The sequence below is a fragment of the Diadema setosum genome, chromosome 20, assembly GCF_964275005.1.
Source record: "Diadema setosum chromosome 20, eeDiaSeto1, whole genome shotgun sequence".
Classification (NCBI taxonomy): domain Eukaryota; kingdom Metazoa; phylum Echinodermata; class Echinoidea; order Diadematoida; family Diadematidae; genus Diadema; species Diadema setosum.
Genome location: NC_092704.1, coordinates 13,202,124 through 13,228,156, shown reverse-complemented (window position 1 = coordinate 13,228,156; position 26,033 = coordinate 13,202,124). Strand labels below are relative to the sequence as shown.

General features: G+C 38.6%; 1 protein-coding gene across 1 annotated transcript in view; it reads left to right on the top strand.

Annotated features, from left to right (window-relative positions):
* The window catches only part of LOC140243428 (integrin alpha-8-like), a 74,063-nt gene extending 50,523 nt beyond the window's left edge, over positions 1 to 23,540 (top strand). The window contains exons 15-29 of the mRNA XM_072323106.1: positions 86 to 190; positions 2,274 to 2,329; positions 3,482 to 3,627; positions 5,225 to 5,359; positions 7,202 to 7,266; positions 8,002 to 8,152; positions 9,946 to 10,029; positions 12,627 to 12,706; positions 13,306 to 13,395; positions 14,488 to 14,605; positions 15,837 to 16,001; positions 16,537 to 16,746; positions 18,057 to 18,173; positions 19,722 to 19,847; positions 22,571 to 23,540. Coding sequence (XP_072179207.1) covers positions 86 to 190; positions 2,274 to 2,329; positions 3,482 to 3,627; positions 5,225 to 5,359; positions 7,202 to 7,266; positions 8,002 to 8,152; positions 9,946 to 10,029; positions 12,627 to 12,706; positions 13,306 to 13,395; positions 14,488 to 14,605; positions 15,837 to 16,001; positions 16,537 to 16,746; positions 18,057 to 18,173; positions 19,722 to 19,847; positions 22,571 to 22,663 — 1,741 coding nt within the window. The 3' untranslated portion in view covers positions 22,664 to 23,540. The remainder of the gene's footprint in view (positions 1 to 85; positions 191 to 2,273; positions 2,330 to 3,481; positions 3,628 to 5,224; positions 5,360 to 7,201; positions 7,267 to 8,001; positions 8,153 to 9,945; positions 10,030 to 12,626; positions 12,707 to 13,305; positions 13,396 to 14,487; positions 14,606 to 15,836; positions 16,002 to 16,536; positions 16,747 to 18,056; positions 18,174 to 19,721; positions 19,848 to 22,570) is intronic.
* The last annotated feature ends 2,493 nt before the right edge of the window (positions 23,541 to 26,033 follow it).

The following is a 26,033-nucleotide window of genomic DNA, read 5'->3' as shown; positions in this document are numbered from 1 at the left end:
TAGCATGAATCATTTTTCCTATGATTGACAGAGGTCATGAACTCTCACAGTCTCTCCCAATTTTTTATCCCCTCCTACTCATCAGAGCCCGCCCTGTCGTCTTGCTGCACGCCGAACTGACCCTTGAACCCATCGGAATCAATCTCGACAACAGGACCTATGAACTCTCCGATGGTACCATGGTTACCAGGTAAACAAAGACGGGGTCAGGCACTCTAACACTGTAGTTGGCTGCATTAAAAGTTATGACGACCTTGGTTTAAACAAGGATGTGTACTTTTGAACTTTCCACAAGTTTTATGAGAATGAGGCATACCAAGTGTTTAAAGGTTTAGCCTTTCTGGGAAACTGGTGTGTTAGAGATATTGTTTCAAGTCCGGTTGCTGCTGTATTGTAGCTTGCACAGCTGAAAAACACATATGCAGGCTTTAGGATTTTTGCTGTGCAAGTACTTCCTTGTATGTTTTCGTTCATTTCACAGGAAAGACAATTTGATTTGATATTTCCACATGAAATATAGACCATTTGGTATTTAGTTCATGTGCTCATTTTTGAAAATGAGCTTTCTTTGTTTTTTCTTTTCTTTTTGTTAGGAACTTTACTCAATTTGAATGGAACATAATGCATAACCTTGCCCAACATAACATTTATGGAATTCACGTTTAAACAAATACTGAACTTGCCTAGACTAGGTGACCAGAAAGGTCCATCAATTAATGCTGTGGGAAGCATCATGTTCATTGCTTACCATTGAGTTCATCAACAAACTTTTTTTTTTATTATTATTATTTCCAAATACTAGGCAATTATGGCATTTATGCTTTGTTGCTGGCAAGTGGATATGCTTACAAGCTTTATAGAGCCTAAACAAGCATTTCATAATTATAATCATTTCATCACGCCTGCTTTGATATCTATTATACATGTAATGAATTTAAAAAAAAAATCAAGCATAGAAAGGATCAAAACTTCTGTGAAACAAAAAACAGAAAACTTTATTTCACAGTAACACCTTTCCTAGTGATTCATCTGACAACAGGGCATTTGGAAGATCTTTTCTCCCACTTAACTGGAATGGCTATACTGTATGTGTAAGGGCAACATGCTGTCTGTGCTACATTTGTATATTTTTCTAGGATTTCTATTTTTCGTGAATATTTTATAGCGAGTTTGATGCTATTTGTGAATTAACTGCTTTGTCAGTACATGCAAAAATATGAACCTTATTTTTATATTATTTTTATATGAACGTGACATTCATGTGTAGTGTGCAACACACAGTACATGAATAAGGTGTGTAGTAATACAGTTTAGAAGGCCTAAGTTTTGGCATGCCTACTGTGTCAGTGAATCCCCTATACACTTTTCGGTTTCTTGTCTATTGCTGTCACAAAATTGTTGAGGAAGTCCTAACTCTTGTTATCAAAAATATATGGCATATATCGTACATGTACAGTACTTAAAACAGACAAGTGCTCATTCATGGCAATAGCCATACACTGAGATATTAGCTATTTAACTCTGTATGTGCCACATTCGCACACCCGACACAGTCGACGGCGTGCCAACTTCGCCTATTCTGCTCAAACGCACAAACCCGCCCAAACCGATCGATAAATCGCCAAATGCCACAGTACAATGGAAGTGTTTGTTGCGATTCCGTTCCTCTCACATAGGCCCTGTAGGTTGCATTTTATGTAATGATTGACCAGCAAATAACTGTTCCCTACTGGTTTAGCGTGTAAATTCTAAGTTTCTGTCGCTGCTTTATTTGTGTGCAAAAGTCAAGCATTTACAGTAATGTAGATGCTGGTCATTTGAAAGCAAAGCAATCATAGATTTGTCATACAATTTACGTCAAAGCAAGACTTGGCATTTTCTCTACAACTTTGCTCACTACATGACGAGATTTTAACAGAAATGTATCAAAGATTTGAAAAGCAGAATGTTTTCTCAAAGCATAACTGCGTTGGTGTCTGAGAATAATGTGGCACACAGGGGGTTTCCAGCTCAGCACATAAAAGAGTTAAATGGGACATGTGGGCAAGTAAAATTGAAGCATTTGAGACAGGTGTGTATGTTATGAGGAATAGACAAGTGCCATTGGAATTTTTTTTTTTTTAATCCCCTCTGTTGTTTTGTTTGATTGTTTGTTTGTGTGTTTGTCTTTTATTTTAACCAGTTTTGTGCCTTTTGATCTCTTCCACCAGTTTTGTTTGTGTGTTTGTCTTTTATTTTAACCAGTTTTGTGTCTTTTTGATCTCTTCCACCAGTTTTGTGGCCGTGGCTTGCTTCCGGTTCACAGGAAACCACCTGCCAGATACCATTGGTAAGATATGAGGATTGTGTGTATTGACATCACCTGGAGTTTAGCCTATTGAGGATAAGCTGATTTAGGTCTAAAATGCATGTTTCCCACACGCATTTACTCGAGTGTACTTAGGTCAAGCTTCTAACAAGTTAAAGAGTGCTTTACACATACACAGTACGTGAACATGAAACAAAGTTCCCGAAATGTCACCCTATTGATGAATTTGCTTAAAGAGAGCATAATACAGTTGTGTGTGCTGTCAAATAAATATGTTTGCATGTGTATGATGGCTTTTGGCGTCTTTTGGCATATGCCATTTTCTTATACTCGGGACACAGTAGTGATTGGAAGTGAGGGTGATGTCGAGAGAGCAAGAGAGGGAAAGAGAGAGAGAGAGAGAGAGAGAGAGAGAAAGTATGTGTGTGATTGCTACATTGTAGATGTCAATTGAAGGATTGAATGGATGCATCTGTGAGCGAGCATGTTGGGTATTCTTGTGTGTTGATTAACCCGTTGAGGACGGGATGATTTTGCTACAACACGCATTTCCCACAGACACCTGCCCGGGAGTATACACGGGACTCGTCCTCAATCAGGTTAATGTCGTCAACAGCAGTCTCATGACCACAGGCCTTCAGTTAGCAATTTGATTCACTTTTAATACTGGGATGGTAGATTTAACAATTTTGTTTTGGTTATGCTGTCTTTCCCAAATTCCCTGTAGAAGACCATAAATGCAACACAGTAATGACACATAAAAATTGTAATACTAGATAATGGGGCTAGCATGCTAAGAGTGAGATAGTTTTTTTTTTTCTGACATGGAAAATGCTCTTTTGTTCCTTCCGTACATGAATTATCCTCATATGGTTGTGAATGGCTGTCATGCCTTGCCATAATTTCCGTTTTGCCTGAAGTAGTTTCAGTTCCAAAATGTGGTGCGAGTTGTTCAGAAAGTGAAATATGAATGATAATACTTGACATGACTGTAAATACAAAATCAATATCCATCCAGGCTTGTGTCATTGTGATATATATATATATATATATATATTTTTTTTTTTTTTTTTTTGGTCAGAAAATAGAATTGAGTTCAATCAGCCTTGTCAGTAGGTCTCATAGTGAATTTGTTCTTTCATTCTTTTTTTTTTTTTTTGTCTGTCGTGGCAGCTATCATGTATACGCTGACCTTAGATTCTCGCACGGCTTCCAGCGCGAGAGCCCTGCTGGTGGAGAACGACATGAACCAGGCTGAAAAGAGGCGCACACTGAACAAGGATGAACAAGTCTGTGACACGTGGCGGGCATACGTCGTGGTATGTTTATTTCAACATCCTCAATATCGTCCTAGAATTAATCTGGGGTTAGTAGTAAATCAAATTGTTCACTCTGGATTTTACAGCATGCACTCTAGAGGAGAAATATTAGGTGGATCTGGTTAAATGCATTAAAAAAAAAATGAGAAGAAAATACAGAAGTGTGTCAGTTTGTGACAGAAACATGAACTTTAGTCATCTACATTGTAAAATGTGTTCCCACTTCAAGTGTCAGTCATATTTTTAGTAGTGATTTTGAGGCATTTGATGATTCTGCATTTAGAATTTTGTATTGGTGGTTTGTGTCACGGTGTAATTGTAACCCATGTAATTTGATGATTCTCCTTTAGTAACATGTAAAGGTTTGCTCAAAGTGTATTCCCATGCAGGCTGGTTGCCAGAGTAAGCAATTGCTGGATACGTTGGCTATGGTCAGGAGGATTAAAAGTCGTATTAAAGTAATAATACTTCATTGAGACAACAAAGAAAATGAGGAAGCTAGTCAAAGGAAAGAGTTAGGATGGATGGCTAGGGTAATGAAGAATGTTATCATGCTTTTCTAATGTTTTTCTTCCTTTAAGCAAAGAGATACATTGACTTCCCTCTACGAGGTCTGTATGCAAGTAAGATGTAAGAAAATGAGGAAGCTAGTCAAAGGAAAGAGTTAGGATGGATGGCTAGGGTAATGAAGAATGTTATCATGCTTTTCTAATGTTTTTCTTCCTTTAAGCAAAGAGATACATTGACTTCCCTCTACGAGGTCTGTATGCAAGTAAGATGTCAAAATTTTACGACACACACAAAAAAATTGTCTTCTTTGGTTCCCAGGAATATTAGTTTAGATGGGATATACAGTGTATGTCTGTATTCTCAACTTAAACTTTGTACTAGGTTTTTGCTGTATATTGCTCAAGTATTCACTGTTGTTAATATCTCTGTGTTTTCTTCCAGTCTTGGACTATAACAGTCTTTTGAAAAACCAAGCTATTCAACATTGTTGTGCTTACTAGTTGTCTCATTTAGTGTGCTTAGAAATGCCTTTATAAAGCGCCATATACATGTACAGAGGTGTAAGTGCAATTATTATTATTATTATTATTATTATTATATTATTATTATTATTATTATTATTATTATTATTATTATTATTATCATCATCATCATCATCATCATCATTATTATTATTATTATTATTATTATTATTATTATTATTATTATTATTATTATTATTATTATTATTATTATTATTATTATTATTATTATTATTATTATTATTATTATTATTATTATTAATTGTTAAAAAATGCAGACATTGACTACAATCCCAAATCTTTGCAATTCGTACATTGATATTGGAACACATGCACAGACGTGTACGCACACAAGCAAGAAAAAAAAGGAAGAAAAAAAAGATATATATGTACACATATGATAATAATGATAATGATAAAATTTAAAAAATATACTTGAGTGCGTGAAATCCATGATCATTTTTTCATTTCATTTTTTCTTTTCATTTTTTTCCTTTTTTTTTTTTTTTAACTTCAATAACCTTTGTAAAGTAAGATTCTTGATCAATCTTTCCTCCCTCGTACAGAATACCATCCAGGACAAACTGACCCCTATTGAGGTTACCATCAATTACGAGCTGGACCAGGACGAGTCTAGTCTTATGGCTCACGAGATCTTGCCCATCATGGACGCTGAGGCCGTTTCCACCAAAAAGAAGCAGGTACGCTTAATCAAGTGTCGTACATGATGCTTTCTTGCAATTCTTAACATAAGCATATTTTTTATTCAGATTTTTTATTTTTTTTTTTGTCCTTCTCTAAAAGTCATATATGCAATCATTAGATAAGGGATCCATTGTGATCAGGAATGTATGGATAGTGTAACCTAGATCTTTTCTTTTGGTTGGTTTGCCTTTAATACATTCATCCAGTAATTGTTCGAAGATAATTGAATATGTATTTTTGACAATTATTATTCTTCTTTTTTTTTCTGTTTTGCCTCTGATGAAGATTCTGCCCCTTTGACTCCATTTTTTTTTCTGTTTGATAGAATGAACACATGTGCAAAGAAAGACCAAGACATTATCACAGACAGCTCTCATTTCTGGGTCTAGGGCAATAACCCCCTGGACAATTACCCCAGACCCTTTCCCTGACCCTAACCCTAATCCAAATCCAGAACCTAATCCTAACCCTAACCCAATCTCCAACTCTATACCTTACCATAACCCTAATCTTTACTCTAACCTTATCACTAACCAGTATTTAGCTGGGGGGGGGGGGGGGGGTAATTTTCCTGGGTGGTAATTGCCCTGATATGCCTTTTTCTGAATAGTCTCTCAACATGGTCTTTTTTGATTTAGTAGGTCTCCCTATCAAAGAATGCATTTGACTGTGATTGATGCATAACCTAAATATAAGGCATGAAATATATAAAACAACCGAACAAAAGTTCAGGACAAATACTTAGCAGGTGTATTCCTGATTCACAATGCGATCATTGTCTTTCCTCTTTCTTCTTTTTTTTTAATGTCCATCCTATTCTTTTCTATTATATTCATTCTACGTATTCATTCTGTTCTATTCTCTTCTATTCATCCTATTCATTCTGTTCTATCCAATTCTACTCATTTGATTCATTCTGTTCTATTTATTCGAGTTTTGATATGTACAAGTATGAGAGTTAGAGTGTATTGTCTTCCCTTTTTTATTTGTCCATCCTATTCAATTCTATCCCATTCTATTCACTCTGTTCAATTTAATTTGAGTTTTGATTTGTTCAAGGACAAGAGCAAGAGTGTATTCTCTTCCTTTTTTCCCCTTTTTTTTCATCCTTATGCCTCCGCCACGAAGTGGTGCCGGAGGCATTATGTTTTCGGGTTGTCCGTCCGTCCGTCCGTCCGTCCGTCCTTCCGTCCGTCCTTCCGTCCGTAATGAATTTTGTGGACAGCGTAACTAAAAAACCTTTTGAGGTATCCTAATGAAACTTGGCATGTATGTGTATTAGGGGGTGAAGTTGTGCCTATCAACTTTTGGGTGCACATGCTCAAGGTCAAAGGTCAAAAGGTCAAGGTCAAATACGTAAAATTTCACTATTTCCACCATATCTATGCAATGCCTGAAGATATTTTTTTCTCCATACCTTGAAAATTACTCAGTGCATAAACTTATGAATGGGTCAAAGTCAAGTTAAAGTCCTTAAATCCCCAAGTACATGCTCTCCTATTCATCCAATTAAACCTAGGTCAAGGAAGGTGAACATTCAACACATTTGTGACAAACTGGTCATTTTAATATTTTGCCAATTTTGTGAAAATGTAATCACACATTGTCTACATGTACTATAGACCTACATGTATTAGGAGAATCGTGCATTATGGCGGAGGCATACCAGTCGCCATAGCGACATTTCTAGTATTCATTTAGAACTATTGTATTCTGCTCATTCTATTCATCCTGTTCTATTCATTTGAGTGTTGATATGTTCAAGTTCAAGAGTGAGAGTGTATATTACAATTTGCTGAAATCTCTGTCTTGCCCCTTTCTGTTTAACACACACACAGGTTTACATTCAGAACAATTGCGCAGACAACATCTGTGTACCAGAGTTGGGAGTGTCTGCTGTAGCGTGAGTATATCTCTCTCTGGTTTCAATAGGAGACAAGTCACAATTCTGAGGTTTAGAATGGACTTGATACCCAATTATATGTGGATTAAGAAAATGCAAAAAAAAAATATGTACAGAGAATTTCACAAAATTTTAATTTGCATTCTTAATGGAATGTACTTATTCCTTCTACTTGTTACTGACATATGTTAAGGGTGATTGGTTCACCTTGCCTCCTGAAAGAGGTAAGTCATGTGCTCTTTCATAATGCTAGAAAATCAAAATAAGTTTAATTCTCTTTAAATTTGTCTAAATTTATATCATTGTCCTACTGTGACATCATGATTTATTGTAGTCTTCTTATCCAGCGATGGTTGTACAGACACTACAAAAATTTAAGTCCAGGGGAATATTAACTGAATGGTGATGAAAAGCTCTCTGAGACTGTAAGTTGTGGTCAAGGAAGTGATTGGGCAGCTAAAAGATTAAGCAGAAATGTTCACATTTGACAGGATTCCGTTAACTCAGAATCTCACATTTATGACTTCAAGGCCTCATCCACTTTACCGGTGATGGTGGTTCCATCAGAAATTTTGGGATTGTATGTGGTGATAGATGAAAGGGGGGGGGGGAGGGAGAGGAAGAATAGAAGTAAAGCCCAAATTCATCTGATGCAAGTTTTGAAAGTATCAATAACACTTGCAGCCGTGAGAAGTGATGTTTTACAGCAAGGTCACCTACCATTCCCAAATGCAGGAGTACCGAATCCATCATCATCGGTGGCATGGAGGACCTGACCCTGGATGTGACGCTGGAGAACAGCGGAGAGGATGCCTTCCAGTCTACCCTGATGGTCTACTACCCCGCCGGGCTCCAGTTTGTTCGGCTGGAGAGGAATGTGCAGAATGTGAGGCTTGCAACGATTCTTTCTATCGTCCACCCCTCCCCCTTCCTCCCTTTCCCTTTTCCCCTGCTTCTCTCATTACCTCCTCCACCAAGGAAGGAGGTTATGTTTTCATCGGCATATGTTTGTTTGTCTGTTTGTTTGTTTGTTTGTTTGTTTGTGTGCAAAATAACTCAAAAGTTACAAATGGATTTGAATGAAACTTGTAGAAAAAGTATGATAATAGTAATCATAATATAAAGCATGCATAAAACAACCACATAGTTTGATTAATATCTTCCTCACTGCCGTTGGTCTTTGCCTTCTTATCTGCCTGTCTGTCCATATGTGACCCTGCACCACAAAACCAGCAAAAAGTCGCAAGACATGGATTTTTAGTTAAGGGCAGATTCTGAAAGAGCAGACTCTTGGCTTTAAAATGATGTATAACTCATTACAAATGGCTCCCCTAACCTACCTACTCTGAAATGTGTGAACTGAGAAAAGGGGCTCTGAAGTACACGGTCTATTCAAGCGCTTAATCTTTACCAAGCCGTGCTAGCTGTGCCATGAAAGGGACAAAACACAGGATGTAAAACACAGGATGTAAACCTCCGGAGCAACAACAATGAAGAGATTATTAGATTAAGCTGAAATTGAGCATGTTCTATTAAAACATTCTGCCCATGATTAATGCTAACTTTCAAAGCAATAGCGTCATCCTTTCAAAAGTCATTAGACTTGAATGTGAAGAGTGTGCAAAAGATTTGAAGACATGAAAAGTGGCCTCTAAGACATACCTGATCATTCTACTCATCCCCCCAAAAAGGGTTGTAGAAAAACTGCTAAAAGCACACTCTCCCATTCATGTTACGATCCCGAACTGAAGAATAATGTAGAAGAAGGATAGATCTTTCAGAAGATATGAAAAACTCAAGATTGACTTGGTTGAACCATTTCACCTTTTTTGAGTCCTCACGTAAAATCAAGGGGTGCGACTTTTTGTTTGTTTTATGATGCACGGTCACATATTACATTCACTCCTTCTCTCTCTCTCTTTCTTCTCTGCTGTATCGATCTAAATCTGTGTTGTTCTCTCTCCCTCTCTCTCTGTCCTTCCCCTCTGACCTTTTTTTTTTCTGATTTTCCGATATGATAGTGACCTATATCACTGTTTCCTGAAAAAGAGTGAAATACTAAATTTCCATAACATTCTGATTTTTTTGCCGAGTTTTTAATAACAAAACATCTGCTCTTTCGTTCATTTTACTCGCTGCTCTTCTCATCCAAGTCAACTCAAAACATCAGTGGGCTCAGTTTCATGAAGCTGTTCATAAAGTTATGAAAGATATGCATGACTTTACAAACGACTGGAATATTACGTGCCAATATGTGTGCCCATTTGTTTTTGTTTTTTCCTTATGATTCAACGAAGTACGACTGCACATTGTTTGTCAATATTTCATCTACATTATGACAAAAATACACTTTCAACTAAAAATGCAAGAATAATCATTATCATCTGCAAATTTCAACTTTAGCTATTGATATTAACAATGATTAGGAAACCCACATGACTTGCCATATTTAAGTCATTACTAAAATCGTGCGTAACTTTATGAACAGCTTTATGAAACAGGGCCCAGTTTAGTCTTCCCTTTGTAGTGACCATGGACTTCAGTTACACCTTTGACAAGTTATCTGCAGTGAAACCGAGAACTTATAATGTTTTAAATGTTCTCACTTGCACACTGTTTTTGTCAGGTAAATCTTCATTCCCCTCACTTTTTTCTCCATTTTTTTTTGTTTTTTGCCAGGACCTATCAATTAACTGTGCAGAGGATTCTGACCGGCGTGTGATCACGTGCGACACAGGGAACCCCCTCGCTGGACATCGCACGGTAAGCTCCAGAAGTATTTGTAGTTCCAGATACCCTCCTCCCCCACATGACCCCCCATACCATCATTATTACTGACGTGGCCTGAATAATTATCGTATTAAATGGGGAATGAAACCCAAATATTGTGTGGATTGAGTACATGCAGAAATATCAGTAGAAGGCATTAGTGTTGTTTTAAGAAAATTGGATTTTCTGTTCAAAAGTTATTAATTGCTCAATTTTTTCTCTAGCCCTCACTGGATGATAAGACTTCAAAAATTTGAGGTGTCACACAGGAGCAACAATGTAAAGAAAATATAAGTATATCCACCATATTCCCGTGGAAAAGTATCTTCAGTAGCAAGGAGCACCAAGTGTAGATGCCACTTTGGCACATGTCGAGAGTATGGCAAGAATATTACAGTGACATGCACAGTGCACTATTCGGAGTACCACCTTTTAGCAATTTTTTTTTTTTTTTTTTTTGGGGGGGGGGTTTGTTAAAGAACAGAAAGATTTGAATCTGTTGTGCTATACTTGACGATGTTATCATCCATTCCAACTACAACTGCATACTATTCTTTCAACACATACTAATAGTAAGGTAAAAACTGAGTGTACAGATGTAATTTGATACACAGATTTAGCATGGCTCAACATTAGCAATGGCCCAGGGCCACTGAAAAATTGATGTGGGGCCACCAAATTTCCTCAAATGCTATCTTTTGGTAGCACAATCAGGCACTTGAGATTCAAAGTGGATAGTTACAGTATGCTTCTGTTTTTACTGGGCCACTGCATTCATTTCTTGGACCACCAAATTTTCAGACTCAAAAATTTTTAGTGGCCACCAGATATATGAGTATTAAAGTGTGGAGCCTTGGATGTAGATTGTTTCTATAAAGCTATTAAAGGGACTGTACAGTTCATGGTTGAAGCGGGGATTCATGTTTTGAACATTCCTAAGTGAGATAATGAAAGGCCTCTTATGAAATATGAAAGAGCATGTAATTTTAAAGGTATTAGCCCACATTTGTAAACCTGCAGCAATTGGTCTCATAGTTAGCATGGAGTTTGGGTATGATTGCAGTAATACCTGTGCAAAATTTCGTTCCAATTAGTCCATTACTTTCATAAAAATAAATGAAAATGCACCGTAATCCGTATGCATGTGTATAACGCTCGCTAGCTCCGGTCCACGTACGTGTTACATGTACAATGTACGTAGCTATAGCCCGCGCTCGTAATTCGATTTTGGGTCGGGTTGACCCGGTTTGAAAATTGATTTTAAAACGATGATTTTCTCTCTTTTATCGAATGGTATAGACAAAGAGCGACAGGTGAGGTATGTTACTGTTATAACTTGTACTTGAAGTCATATTGGACCTGTTTTATGCAGTTTTGATTTTCGTGGGTTTGCAAATGTGGGCTAGTACCTTTAAGAAGGATTCAACGTTTATTTGATGAAAATTGGTTTTCAAATGGCTGAGATATCCAAAAAAGTGCTAATAATAAAAGGCGACATGCCACAACTTTATTAGGATCTCTTTGTTTCACCTTGTTTTTTTATATCTCGGCCATTTCAAAACCGATTTTCATCGAATAAACTTTTGATACCCCTTAGAACTGCATGCTCTTTGACATCTCATAGAGTGATTTCTGAATATCTCGCAAAACGTTAAAGGCTAAATCCTCACCTCAACCAGAACTGTACACACCCTTTAAGGATACAAGTACACCAGTCTTATTCCATATTTGTAAGCTTATTACTGTGAACAGTGGTTGTACATGCAGAGCATAATTCACTTTGGGTATGAATTAGTAATGGCAGTAAAAAGTCAGAAATTTTTGTGTTTATAATTATGATTTAAAAGTAAAAACAAAATTACAATCGGAGTAACATTTTTAAAAGTCAATTGATGAGAGAATGCTAGTTCATGAATGAGACAAACTATCAGAGCTACCAATTCTCCATGATTCTGCAGGAGTCTCCCTGAAAATGTTAAAATCTATTCATGTCTGAAAAAGAGAATGTTAAAATCTCCCTGATTTGGGAATTAATTTTCGCCCATTGAAATGCATGTAACACACAGATACACTCGTGTATCTACATTCAATACAACTGACCGCCTGTCTCTCAAAGTATGCAACACATGCTCTGAACAGACCTAAAGGTTAGGTGCCTCCTGTACCTACTTGTGTAATTACGGGGTATATTCGAGCAATAAAAGAGGTACAGGTCGGTCTTCCGAATCGACGGGTGCCAACAGCCTCCCACCGGTTCAAGGCCAGACGCGGCGGTGGCACCCAACCTTTAGGTCTGTTCAGAGCGTGTGTTGCATACTTGGAGAGACAGGCAGCCAGATGTATCTCGTAGATAAGAGAATCACTACTGATTCTCATGATCTCCCTGATTGCTGTTTGGAATCTCCCTGATTTGGATGTGGGAATGTTACCAGACCTGAACTACTATAATTACGACAAATACAGACTGTTGGAAGTTTCATGTGAGGGCTGCAGAACCATACATTGAATGCCTATGAATGCCTGTGAAAGAATATGTAATTTGTCATGCATGTATGTGTCTTTTGTTTTTCATTCTGTTGTGCTACTTGCAGCTCCAATTTGGTCTGACACTTTCTACAGTTGGAATTGGTGGTGATAACCAGCACATTGAATTCTACTTTGTGGCAGACAGGTAAGTATTACATTTTCAGTGCTTTTTTGCACTATGTTCTGTGTGACATTTTACGAATTGAGTAAATTGGAAATGCAGACATGTGTAAAAATGTTGTCAAGTTCTGACATAAAGGAAGAAAGTTGAGTCGTACACTGTAAAAGTGGATATCTTTGTGGAGGTAATTTTCACACTCAACCAGGTAAGATGAATTTCCTATGTTTTGAAATCTGCGGAATCGAAACAGTAATTAGTGGAACATATAAACGTACAAATGTAATTGCTTGCTTTTATTGAAAATGAGCTCTACCAGGAATATATTTTGTATTTCCCATACATCTTGGCCACTTTTTATCTATGTATAGACCTGTGTATATAGCAGTCAATGTGCAATTTGTTTAGTTAATGAAATGTGCATGCATTAATGTGGAAGTCGTACAGCAAAGTGCAGCACCTTGTTATAATGTATAAAATACTCTGATCTTTGGTCCATATGTAAGAAACCTAGTGAGGTTGGCATGAATAACTGTTTTTAGAAGAGTAGACATAATAATCTTTTCTTCTTTGTTGCAGTATTAAAGCTCTATGTATCTGGTATTCTTTTACCAACCCATTTGTAGTGAAAACAAGGAAGGAGCGGACACGCTGAGAAACAATGAATTCAACATGACAGTCGAGGTGACGTTGGACATCAATCTCAAATTGCTCAGGTGAGTCATTTCCGCATTTCATTCTGTTGCAGTAACAGTTTGCCCTCGTGGTCAGTGCTTCCATCTACCTATCTTTCTATTAGAAAATCCTTCCACTTCTCAGTCCTTTGCCTCACAGTCCATCCATCTTTCAATTCTTTTAGAAAATCCTTCCACTTCTCAGTCCTTCATTTCACAGTCCATCCATTGTTCCATTCTTTTAGAAAATCCTTCCACTTCTCAGTCCTTCAATTCACAGTCCATCCATCTTTCCATTCTTATAGAAAATCCTTCCATTTCTCAGTCCAGCCATCTTTCCAATCTTCATGTGTCTGCTGTGTGATAATCCTTTAAGTTGTTATTCCTCCCATTCATCAGATCTTTTGATTGTCAATCTTATATTTCAGTTGTTTGCCTTTCAATCTGTTTACTGTCACTCTTTCTGTGGTTACATCACCAGTTCACAGTCCTTTCATTCTCAATCTTTTCACGTTGATCCTTTCACTTGCCAAATGTTCTACGTGCCAATCTTTTCAGGTGTCAGTCCCTTGACTTGTAAGTCCTTCCACTTAACAATTTGTTGATCGGTTTGGGGACGGTTGTGTGTTTAAGCAAAATATGCGAACTTGGCAAGCCATCGCAAAGTTGGACATGGGAACAGGAGACATCAAGGCCCAAATTCACGAAGGTGGTACAATCTTTGTCTATGGCTTACACCATGGCAAAAACCATGTTTTTGTATGGGGCGCCAAGTGTGGCATGGCCTATTTCATTACTCATTTTCGTAACGAAATAGGCTATGTGACACTTGGCGCCCCATACAAAACTACGATCTTTGTCCATGGTTTAAAGGTTTGGTTTGGGCCCAAGAGTTGAGTTATAGTTATGCCTAAATGCATATCTTAACCCGTCAAGGATGGACTGATTTTGCTACAACACGCATTTCCCATAGACACTTGCCCAAGTATACTCGGGACCCGTCCTCAATGGGTTAAAGTAATCTTATGTATAGATGAGATTGTTGTTGATATACCATTGTAATTTTGTTTGTACAAGTGAAGAAATAGAATAAGCTAAAACTGAAATGATTGATTGCTGTCTTTATTCCTGCAGTGCATCGAATCCAGAGATCCTCACTTTCCCTCAGAGCCCAGAAAATTATAAAGGCCCTCTACCAGAGACGGGCCTGAGCGAGTCTGACATTGGCCCCGGTATCGTTCATCTGTATGAGGTTTGTTTTACCCTGCCCCCTACTCGGGCAGTCAACTGTGCACGTAGTTATGCTTGTTCCAGATTCTTAGATGTATCTCCTTTAACCCTAACTAGGCCCTAACTAACCCTAACTAATTGATTTTAATCAATAACATCCCCAAATAATCATGCCTTAATGAAATTTGCCTGTAAGCACAGTTTGCGTTGAAATTTTACACGAATTCACTTTTTATGCCTCTGCCAACGAAGTGGCGGGAGGCATTGTGTTTTCGGGTAGTCCGTCCATCCGTCCGTACCCACCCCCCCCCCCCCCCCCCACCCCCCGGCCTAGTTAGGGTTAAGGATGGAAATGGGTTAGGATTTTGACCCCCTATCACGGGCTAGCATACATACAGCTGTACTAGCAGCATGACGTAAGTACCGATACATGTGGTGAAGTGTCCTGCAAAAAAAAACCAGGCCAGCCTGACATGCTTTTTATTTGCAGCAAGCCATGCGCAGTACACACATTCATGAGAATCAGGAAAATATCAAGAATTGGCACTATCCCTATTTTTGAAATTTTTTAGGGGTTTGAAATTAACTCTATTCTTCTGGAATTGTTTGGGAAAGATTTGAAAACTACCCCTGATTTAAAAGAAAAAATATTTCTTGAAAAAATACCAGGAAATCCCCTATTTCAGGGATCCTGAAACACACACCTTTTCCCCAAAAAACTGGATTGTGTGTGTGGTACAGATGATCACTTAAGTGGGAGGGCCAGGTTGTGTCCTCAACCCATCTTTTTTTTTTCTTTTTTCTTTTTTTTTTTCAGAGTAAGCAGAATTTTTTGTTATAGCAGTTGACTTTGAATTTAATTTACAAACAAAATTGCAGTTGTCAGGGTAGAGATGTAATAAAGTAGATGAACAATGAAGAACATATTGTCATTGTGGTGGATGTTCAAACCCAATAGCCATGTCCGCATGATTTTATTCTACATACCTTTTTCACTTTGGGGACAAAAGGAAATATCTGATGAGATCCAAAATGGTACTCAGTTTTGAGTCATTTTCGTTATGTACATGGTAAGTTCAGAAGCTGCTTATAAAAAATGTTTAATGTAGCAAGACATTTTAATATGATTTTTTTTTTCTTTCAACTAAAAATAGGACTTGTTTGTATTCAATTTTTTTGTTTAATTTTGTGGCGAGTAAGCAGCAGTTGAAAATATGATTGATTTCTTCATGACACCAACCCCTTCTCCGTAGGTCCGCAATGGCGGCCCCAGCAGTGCTGGGAGAACGACGATGGAGATTTTGTGGCCGATGAAGGACGATGAGGGCGAGTACCTGTTCTACCTCCTGGGCGTCAACACGCCGGAAGGCGTCACCTGTGACATCGTCCAGGGCGAGGCCAACCCACTTGGAGTGAAGGTGAGGATGATGGACCATTGAGCTGCCCGGCCCTCCTCCCCCCAACCCCCCCGCCCTATTTTACACAGTTTACAAAATCTGCAAACAGTGGCAATGTGCAATAATTGCAGCAACTGTGGCAACAGTGCAAAAAAACCAACGACAAAACAATTAATTGATTGCAGCGAGCATTTGAGTCATTGCTGATGACACTGGGCCCTTTGGGTCAAATGTGAATCAAAATCAATGTGGTCTCTGTTTGTGTCAGTTTTGTAATGTGTTTCAGGTTAAGCTGCAGCGGACTTGAGTTGGAGGTATCGTGAAAGTGAGTTACAACTATTGTGTGTATTATGTAACTCATAAAGGCCTGTTTAGAGGCTGCCACAATACAGAGTGCTGTAAACATTTTTCATAGCAGTAGGTCATACATTCATGCTGTAGGTTGTCATGGTGATCTTCATGCAGACAGTCGGACAAAAAACAAACAAACAACTTTCCATATTTCCTGTTTCTCAACCTCACCCCACCCTGCCAATTTTTCCTCCTCGCACATCAGCTTGACGCCAGCACGCAAGACGAGCTCAGCAGCACGTCGTCCCGTCGGCGACGCGACGCTGTGCAGGCCCAGGCCCTGTCCCAGACCGAGCCGTACTACTGCCAGGCAGAGCACTGTGTCAGGATTCGCTGCGACGTCGCAGAATTGGGCCCCGGCGAGGGCAAAGTCGTCAGACTCCTTGGCCGATTCTGGCAGCGCACCTTCCAGACAGTAAGTGCTGTGATTCAATGACTAGTTTAATATACACTAAATATCTGTCGCTGACCAACCGTGTGGTGAGATATCTCTAGAGTTAAAAGTTAACCTGAAGAGCAGGGGTTTTCATTTCTTTGCTGTACAATATGACCAAAATGGGTAATATAGCATTGATGACAGTGAAACACTTTGAGCTGATGCTATATCTTTAAAGCCAAAACATAGTATATCCACACAACTGTTGATTATTGCTCTAAAATGTACAAATATGCATATTAAAGAAATGTTTTAAGGCTGTAAAATAAGACCTCTGCACATGTGCACTCAAAATGACTTAAAGAATGCTCTACCGTCAGACACATATGTACGTCAAACAGTGATCTATAGATAAGAAAGTGTTAATTATGCAGTTCCATATAACATTTGCTCTTGAGACAATTGCTCCCATGAAATATTTGCACATTAAAGGACAAGTCCACCTTCATAAACATGTGGTTTGAGTGAAGGCAACAATATTAGTAGAACACATCAGTGAAAGTTTGGGGAAAATCAGACAATCTGTTCGAAAGTTATGAATTTTCTAAGTATCTGCGCAGTCACTGCTGGATGAGAAGACTACCACAGTGTATGATGTCACATGCGTACAACGATATAAGGAAAATAAAAAGAGAATTTCACAAAAGTCTACTTTTTGAATAAAGTGCACATTTCGTCGATTTGTTACTGACGTATGGTAAGGGTAATATTATTCCCCTTGCCTTCTGAAAGAGAGAAGTCGAGTGTTCTTTGTTACACAAGAAAAATAAAAATATGTTGAATTTTCTTTATACTTTCTTTATGTCGTTGTACACATGTGACATCACAAGCTATAGTAGTCTTCTCATCCAGTCGTGACTGAGTAGAAACTTGAAAAACTCATAACTTTTGAACGGATTGTCGGACTTTCCTCAAACTCTCACTGATGTGTTCTACTAATATTGCTGCATTCACAAAAACCACATGTCTACGAAGGTAAACTTGTCCTTTAAGCCAAACATAGTTTCCTATTACAAACATAACCCTAACCCTAATCCTAATCCTCCCATACACGTAAACCTAAAACCCATCACAACCCTAACCCTAAGTCCTTGGAGAAAATAAGACAGGAGCAATTGTTGGAGGAGCAAATGTCGTGTCACCTCATTATACAGCTCATTTTTTTTTTTTTTTTATTGGATACCGACAAAAATGTGATGTAGGTATGTGCTGTAGGTGTGTACGTAGTCCTTGAAAGGACTGCAGATGATCATGCGTTTTATTTTTGCTGTTTCTTTTATTTACTCTAGACGGAGATTCAGAATGCCATTTCTCCAGTGTTTGTAGTGGCATCCACGGCAGTGGCAGAGGTCATGCAAGTGCCCTACAATATACCGATCCCTGAGGAGTTCAGCGATTCCACCAAGGTATGTTAGTTCACATTACGATGGAGAGGTTCTCTTGACAGCCGTGTACGTAGGGCCCGTCAGCAGTGTGCAGAATTTCAGATTGATGCTGGATGCTCTACAGGGGAGTGCAACCCAAATATGCATGTGGATTGAGTGAGAGCAGCAGTATTAGTAGAATACATCAGCAAAGTCTGAGAGAAAACAATCTCATGAAATTCTTCTGTTGAAATGAATTTACAAGAATTTCATGAATTTGAATAATTATGCAGTACCCGCTAATGCTAAGGATTAGAACCAGCACTTGCTGTCGGGCAGACGTTCGGTGGTCTAGTGGAGATGACGCCTGTCCAGAGATCAGGAGGTTGTAGGTTTGAATCCTGCTCGAGTCCGTACGCCCATGACTTCTTTTATCATAGCTACTACCGGTACTAAAGCACTGATCGAATCAGTGCCTATTTACATTGATATAAGGCTATTTTTCAATCAGTTGCAAGAAAACAATCTATTGAAAAGTTATGAATTTTTGAAGTTTCGGTGCAGCCATTGCTGGATAAGACTACTGCAATTCATGATGAGTCACAAATAGAAAACAATAACCATAAAGAAAATCTAAAGAGAGTTTCACAATATGTAGCTTTTTGTGGCAATTAGGTACACATACATAGACTTGTAACTGACTTATGTTAAAGGTATGGGTAATGTTATTTCCCCTGCGTTTTGAAAGAGGTAAGTCATGCAAGCGCTCTTTCATTATGCTAGAAAAGTAAAAATATGTTGAATTTTTGGTATGTTTCTCTACATCGTTGTCCCAACATGATGTCACAAAATGTTGTCCTTTCATCCAGTGATTGTTGCACCAAACCTTTAAGAATTCTTGAATTTTTAACAGATTGCCCAATTTTCCTCAAGTTTTGCTGATGTTTTCTATAAATATAGCTGCATACCCTCAATTAATCAACATACATATCTTGGTTTAATCCTCCTTTAAACGATGGCCATGTTAGGTAGTCGGAAAACTTGGACATCATATGCCCGACAAGTTGAGACAGGCTATACCCAAAGATTGTGATGTTCTTCTACATGTGCACTGGTGCAATTTAGTGGCAGTAGTGTGTGAAATTGTGATTTGGATTAGACAGAGAAGAAGAATATTGTGTTCAAAGATTTGTGTGCAATAATTTATGCAATTATGCAATTTTAAGAAGCCATTTAGGTCATCTAACTACTGATGTGTTCTAGCTAGGTTTTCAATAACTCATTTCATGTTTTGTAAAGTGATATTATTGAATCTGTAACCTTTCTTGAATTTGTGCAGTGTGGATATTCATGTCTATGGATATTTGCAATGAGAAAATGATATATGATATTTCGAATGGATGAAATGTAATCGCATCCTGTTGTATTTGATATGATGTGAAAAGTTGAGTGGTAGGTCCTTCCCATATACTGTTATGTGACCTACATTGTAATGGATGGGGAGAGAGCATCTTTTTCGAAACATCAACAGTCAAAATGATGTATGGATCTTCATCCTTTTGTTTTTGTGATTTTTTTGTCGTCTCCCAGGCGACGACGACGCTACGATCGGAGGATATAACGTCGGAGCCAGCACCCATCGCCTGGTGGATCATTGTGGTGTCGGTGCTTGGGGGCATCATTCTCCTCATCATCATCATTCTGGCACTCTGGAAGGTGAGGCAGATGTGTCTGAGTGGGGCGGAGAAGGGGGGGGGGGGGCAAGGGGAGACGGGGGGGGGGGGGGTAAAAATATTCGACTCTGGTCCGTATTTGAAAGTCTGATATTTTGCATACCTTGTATTCACATTTCAAAGTATTCCAACAGTTCTGCAGGTGCACATTAACAATGTGTTTTGAGTTGATCTATTGCCCATTCTACAGCACACACCAGATGTGGCCCTCTTTGTAATCATTTCTGTGGTAGAGAGGGAGGAAAATACTTTTTATCAGTGTATTCATTTCTCATGAAATCTTGTTTTCTCCCCAGAACTGGGCACTCAGATTCCCTCATTCTGTCACAGAAAAAGATAAAAGTGCCTCATTAGTGTTCATAAGCAAGGCATGTTATCCTTACTGCCTAGTCTTCAAGCTGTTATTCTCATGGATTAACTCTTTCCTTTAAACAGTTACAGAGTTAAAAAAAAAAAAAATAAAAAGACTAGAAAAGCACTCTGAGAACGCAGACCTCCGCCAAGCAGCTACTTTCCACCAATGATCACGCTCTTCCAAAAGAGATTTTTCTCCTCTCCACCCCTGGGGAAAAGCTCTTTGGGCTCTTCCATAGAGATCAGTGATTTCCACCCATAGGTATACATACTAAAAAATCGCCTGATTTCCCAATATAGAAGCCTTTGTTACGTCATAAACCCTCAGCTGCGCGGCACGCCTCGCCCTAGCAGAAAGTGGAGCACGCACTTAAGTGTGCGTATGAAATCTAAAAAATGCGCAGCTTGAACTCCCAAGTTCATTGACCCTACCTGCCAAAATATCAAAAATCCTTCATAATTCCAAAAGAAATTCTCGGATCACTACCAAAATTTAATTATCCATTACTTGTTTCATTCTCAACCTTTCTTGTAAGTTTCATTTAAATCTGTATACTACTTTTTGAGTTATTTTGCACATGGACAAACAAACAAACTATGTAACAAACAAACCACTGGTAACGAAAACATAACCTAGCTCCTCCCTTGGCGGAGGTAATGACACATCAATTCAACTCAGTGTTGGTAACCGTTCATGGAGATCTCACTGTGGCATACACTACAGAAAGTGTACGGTGTGCAGTATTCCTTTCCCTTGTCATATCCCCATTCTGACAAAGTAGGTCCTACACCTTTTCCTTTTTGTCCTTCCCCTTACTTAGGAGCAAGTTAAGTGACCCACACACCCATTTGAAATGTACAATTAATCGTTTATTTGCCTAGAGAGGGTGCAGGTGCAGTAATCCCTGAATGTCCCCCTTCTGTTTTGCCTGCCCCACCCCACCTATGACTCAAGATTCTTGTCGGCTACTCGATCTTTCGTAGATTGCCACGTTAACACAAAAGCTACAGTTGCAGGTTTCAGTCTGTGTAATTACTTGTTTCTCACGTTAACACAAAAGCTACAGTTGCAGGTTTCAGTCTGTGTAATTACTTGTTTCTCCTTTGCTTATCTGCTCCCCGCCCCCTTTTTCTGTGGTAGATGGTAAGTACGCAGAATTAGCAGTTTTCTCTCCCTCTCCCGGAATAGATAGAATCAGTCAATGCCATGGTTTGTCACATCATCATTTCATTTTGAAAGGGCTTTGTGAAACATGTGTATGATTTCATCAAGTGAGAAAGCAACAATAGTATGAAGTGTAATGTTATCCTGAGGTCACTGAAGTTTTGAATTACATTCAACATATTTTTGTTGTTGTTGTGGATGGAACTGCACCAGAGGTCATTTGAGATGTCCATTAGTCTTTATCCATGGCCTATGTTGTGAAATCCAAACTTTCAGCGGGGAAGCCATCTGCAGGGCATCCATCGACCCCCCCCCCCCCCCATCACCACCACCACCCTCCAACTCGTCTTCCCTCCCCCTCACCCCCACCCCCCCCCCCCAAAAAAAAAGAAATCATGCCCAACATTTTCACATACGTGATGAGACAAGTGTCAAACACATTTACCCGGACAGGTGCCATTCCATTTTCCCTGCCAAGGAGGGAATCTCAGTGGTCCGGGGCAAGTGGGAAAGCCTTTAGTAGCACCTTGGTATTTGAAACATGTTCAGTCATTTTTGTCTCTGCAGAGCTTTTAGCTTCTTCTTTTTTTCTTTCAAGGAAACACAGAATAAATCGATCATGCCCAATCCCCATCCCTTCACCCTAATCCCATCTGTCATTTTAATCCAACCCTTTGGGTCCAGAGGGTGAAAGGTGAATCAACATGGCTGATGCAAAGTCTCCCTGTAATGTGCAAAGTATAATTACTTTTTCAACATGATATGTCCAAAGTACTTCAGTCACTTGAGTGCCCACATATGAGATTTCAGTTGGCCACATGATTTGATAATGAGGAAGCACAGAAGTAGAATTCTAATAAACAGCCAAGAAAGGGTCAGCATTAATGTACATGGCAAGTTAGAGGATGAAGTTTGTATGAGCAGAATGGTTTGAAGGAAGGAAAAATGTGCTTTGAGGATGTTTTTTGGACCATGCTCCAGTCAGTACAACATATTATTGCCAAAGAGCCACAGACAGATTAAGGTGGGTTATCACAAATGATATCTGTCATTTCCAGAAACCCTCGTGCTTTCTGTTTTGAGTGTTTTGTTTTGTTTTCATTTGCGCAACCTTTAAGTGGAAAAAGTACACGAATGACAGCATTGATGAGCAATTTTTTCTATGATCTTGTGTCTTCCCATCCCAGTGCGGATTCTTTGAGCGCAAGAAGCCAGGGGAGGATCAAGGCAAGCCGTACACGCCGGTGGCTACCGAGGAAAAAAGCGGGGAGCCGGTATGACGCACCGGACTTAGTGTGTGTGCGTCTCCTCCTTATCCACCTTCCCTTCACATTTTGTAATGTTGCTTTAATTGATATTGTCCCAAACAGTGTACTATGTATGTATCGTTAAAAAGTGAGACGATTTCTTCCTTTCAAAGAAAAAGTTAAAAAGTTATATAAAAGAAAAAAAAGGAGAGAAAATATTAATGAAAAAAAAGTGGTGAGACTGTTGGTGGAGGTATTCTTGTGACTTCATTGATATTGTATATGTGTGTAGTGAAATGGCAGCTGTGTTTGAACTGGAGCTCATTGGGTGTGCTTGTCTTTTGAAAGCTGATACGACTCGATCTACTTAAACAGGAAGCTTTCAAAAGGGAGGCGTGTCCAGACTGAAGTCATGACTGTAGGCTTGATTGTGCAAAGGCCCGTCGTCGGAGGTTTGGGTTTTTGGAAAGTGTTGAGAAACATTGACTTTTAGGATATATTGCCTGAACGGAGACTGCTCTCTATGTATGCATGGTCGGCTGCCTGATCGTGTCGGTGAAAGTGTGCACGAGGAATGGCAGATCAAAGACATTTTTTGAGTCCATTCTCTTAAGTGAATGATGCATTGACTCTATTCCATGTCATTCTCTTATCAAAGAAATTGAATGGCACAGATGATGAAGAGTCTTTGTGTCTTTGAAATGTACTGAAGTGATTTGGAAGTTGTTTTTTTTTATTATTATTATTTTGAGGGAAAAATGCCAAGAAAGAGAGAATTGATAACATGTGGAATAAAAATACAATTTCAGCTACTGTAAAGTGAGCAGTGTTTGTGTGCATTTCATTTTCACGAATTTCTCCAGAACGGAGATTTGCAAAATTAAAATGTACACGAAAAGTCTTGTTTACACTATATATTATGCACTAAATGTTGGAGGCAACTTGTGAAAATTTCATGCTGCGATAAAGGCTGTCAGCTCCAATTGACAAAAATTTCATGCCGTGAAAATATCGTGTTTCACAGTATCAGGGCTGCTTGAAAGCATGTATTGTTGTATAAATTTCAAAGTGAATGATGGGAAATGATGAATGAATTAGGCGGCTGTTTGTAAAGTGTGACAAACAAGTAAAGTTGCAGTTGTAAACATTCTGCATGTCCGTGGAAATTGGCAGCTTGTGTGTTTCATAATAATCACTAGATTTACGGGGCACACAACCTAAATGTTGCTGTCATAGTGGAATAATAGTGAAGGGCCACATTTACAAAAAGTTACATAGAGTTTGTGTGATCTGCCATCAAGCTCTGTAAAGATGAAAACCAAATATTGCACTTGTAGACTGAGTAAATTGATGCAGTGTGCATTAGACTGTAGCTACAAAAGGAGATAGATTTATATGTGTTAAGACGTAATGTAGAGTAGCAGTAAGTAATGTGACAGCCTCAGCCTGTTATAACCAAACTTTGTAAGTCCTGTGATGTTCTCTTTTTTTTTTTAAATGCAGATTGTCAGGTTTGAAATTAAAATATTTAAAAAAAAATATGTACCATGTGGAATGTTTGTGATTTGCTCATTTCAGAAAAAAAAATTAATTTATCAGTGCCTTGATGAATAGTGAGAATTTTTGGTATCATGTTTCTATCAGTTTCAATGTCAGGTCTCTAGAATTACCAAATCTTTTAGCAAATGTAAACATAGCCTTCCCCAGACAGATGGATTTTCACTGTACTGTCATATGCACTCTACAAGATTTTTTTATAACACTAGGGAAATGTGAGTTGTCTTCTTTTTTTTTTGGTAACTTTCCTAATGTTTCTTTTTTTCTGCTTCAGGAGAGTAAAAATGAAGGGAACATAAATATACAAATGTGGAACAAATGCACTGCTTTCTGATGTTAATTGTTACCAGCTTCCTGTCTTCATAACCATAAATGTAACTCCTTTAAAAAAAGTTAGAGGTGCAATACTTTAATTCTATTATTAACATGTACAGAATTAGGTGCAGAGACTAGAGCCCAATCAAAGCAGCCTATTCAAATCAACTCATGTTGCTACGAGTGACTTTGTCCGCCCAACTGTGTCTGGCATGGATGGCTTTTCAAATGAAATTTTGCTGATAATTTGCTTGTGACTTTTGCAATTTTGTATCTATTATTCTTTTTAATCTATATGACACTTTTAACTGACTGTGCAGGCTTACACCGCAGAAGCGAGTGAGTGTGGGATAGTTCACCAATAGCCCATTTTGTTTGTGGCAAATTTATAAAGTTTGTGGTAATAATAAACAGTAATGGCTTTGCCGACTCTATATTTTGCCCGACGAGGTTTTATGGTGCATGCAGTTTTGCAGAAGTCTCCAGATGTAAAGTGTGATGTTCATGACAAGTGTCTTTAGCCATCAAAGCTGAGAACCAGTTTTCATGGGCAGCCATTCCTGATACGGAAATGGAAAGTATGCAAAGATGTGCTAAAGTTTTGATAAAAAGACAGTCATTGTATTTGATGGTGAATGTGCGCAAGCATTATCCTAACCACCCCTCCCCCCCCCCCTCAAAAGAAGAAGCTGACTTATAATCTTCAGTACTCTTGTGTTTTCATCAAAGCACATTATTTTCTCTCGTATGAAGAAAACAAAGATGTCATACATTTTTGGCTTGTCCAAGAAATTCAAACAACCATTACAACCGGGGAACGAATAGTAGTAGTCAGTCGATCGGTTTAAAAGATGGGTCAGTTAGTGATGGTCGTCGTGCTTCTAAGTGATACTACATATCTCTTTGCATGATAAACAAAGATGCATTGGGTTTTTGATACTGTCTTTTTAAACACAGGTACCTTATCAGTGCTACACACACACGCAAGTACAAAGTAAATTGTAGCTTTGGCTCTAGCTGAAACCAGTTCACTTTGTGACGGGTGCATAATTATTGGGGAAGGGGAAAAATGTGTATACTACTGCAAACAAACTCCGTTGCTAGGATATCAGGTTGCAGGTGCAAGGTGGCTAGCAGTGGGTTAAACGTACCACTCTCCCCACCCTCTGAATGAAAGTTGAAATGTTTATGTCACCAAGTCAACTTTGTTGTCACGATGCATTATTTCGGGATGTTATTTCAAATGTTCTGCCAGATCAAGGTCAGACAGATTGACTATGTCTTGCTGTATATGTATTGTACGGATCCGTGTCGCACATTTGCCACAGTTCATAAGATCTTAATGAAGTGGCTGCACATGATGACATTGTGTTTGTAAGCAATTATGGTATGTATCTTATTGTGTGTTTTGTGAATGTCACTAAAAGATGAAAGAGGAGGGGGAGGGAAATGATTATTAACCTCTTTCATTGTCAGTAGTCTCATGTGGGACTTAGATACAACTTGCAGGTCCTGAAGAAATAACAGTGTT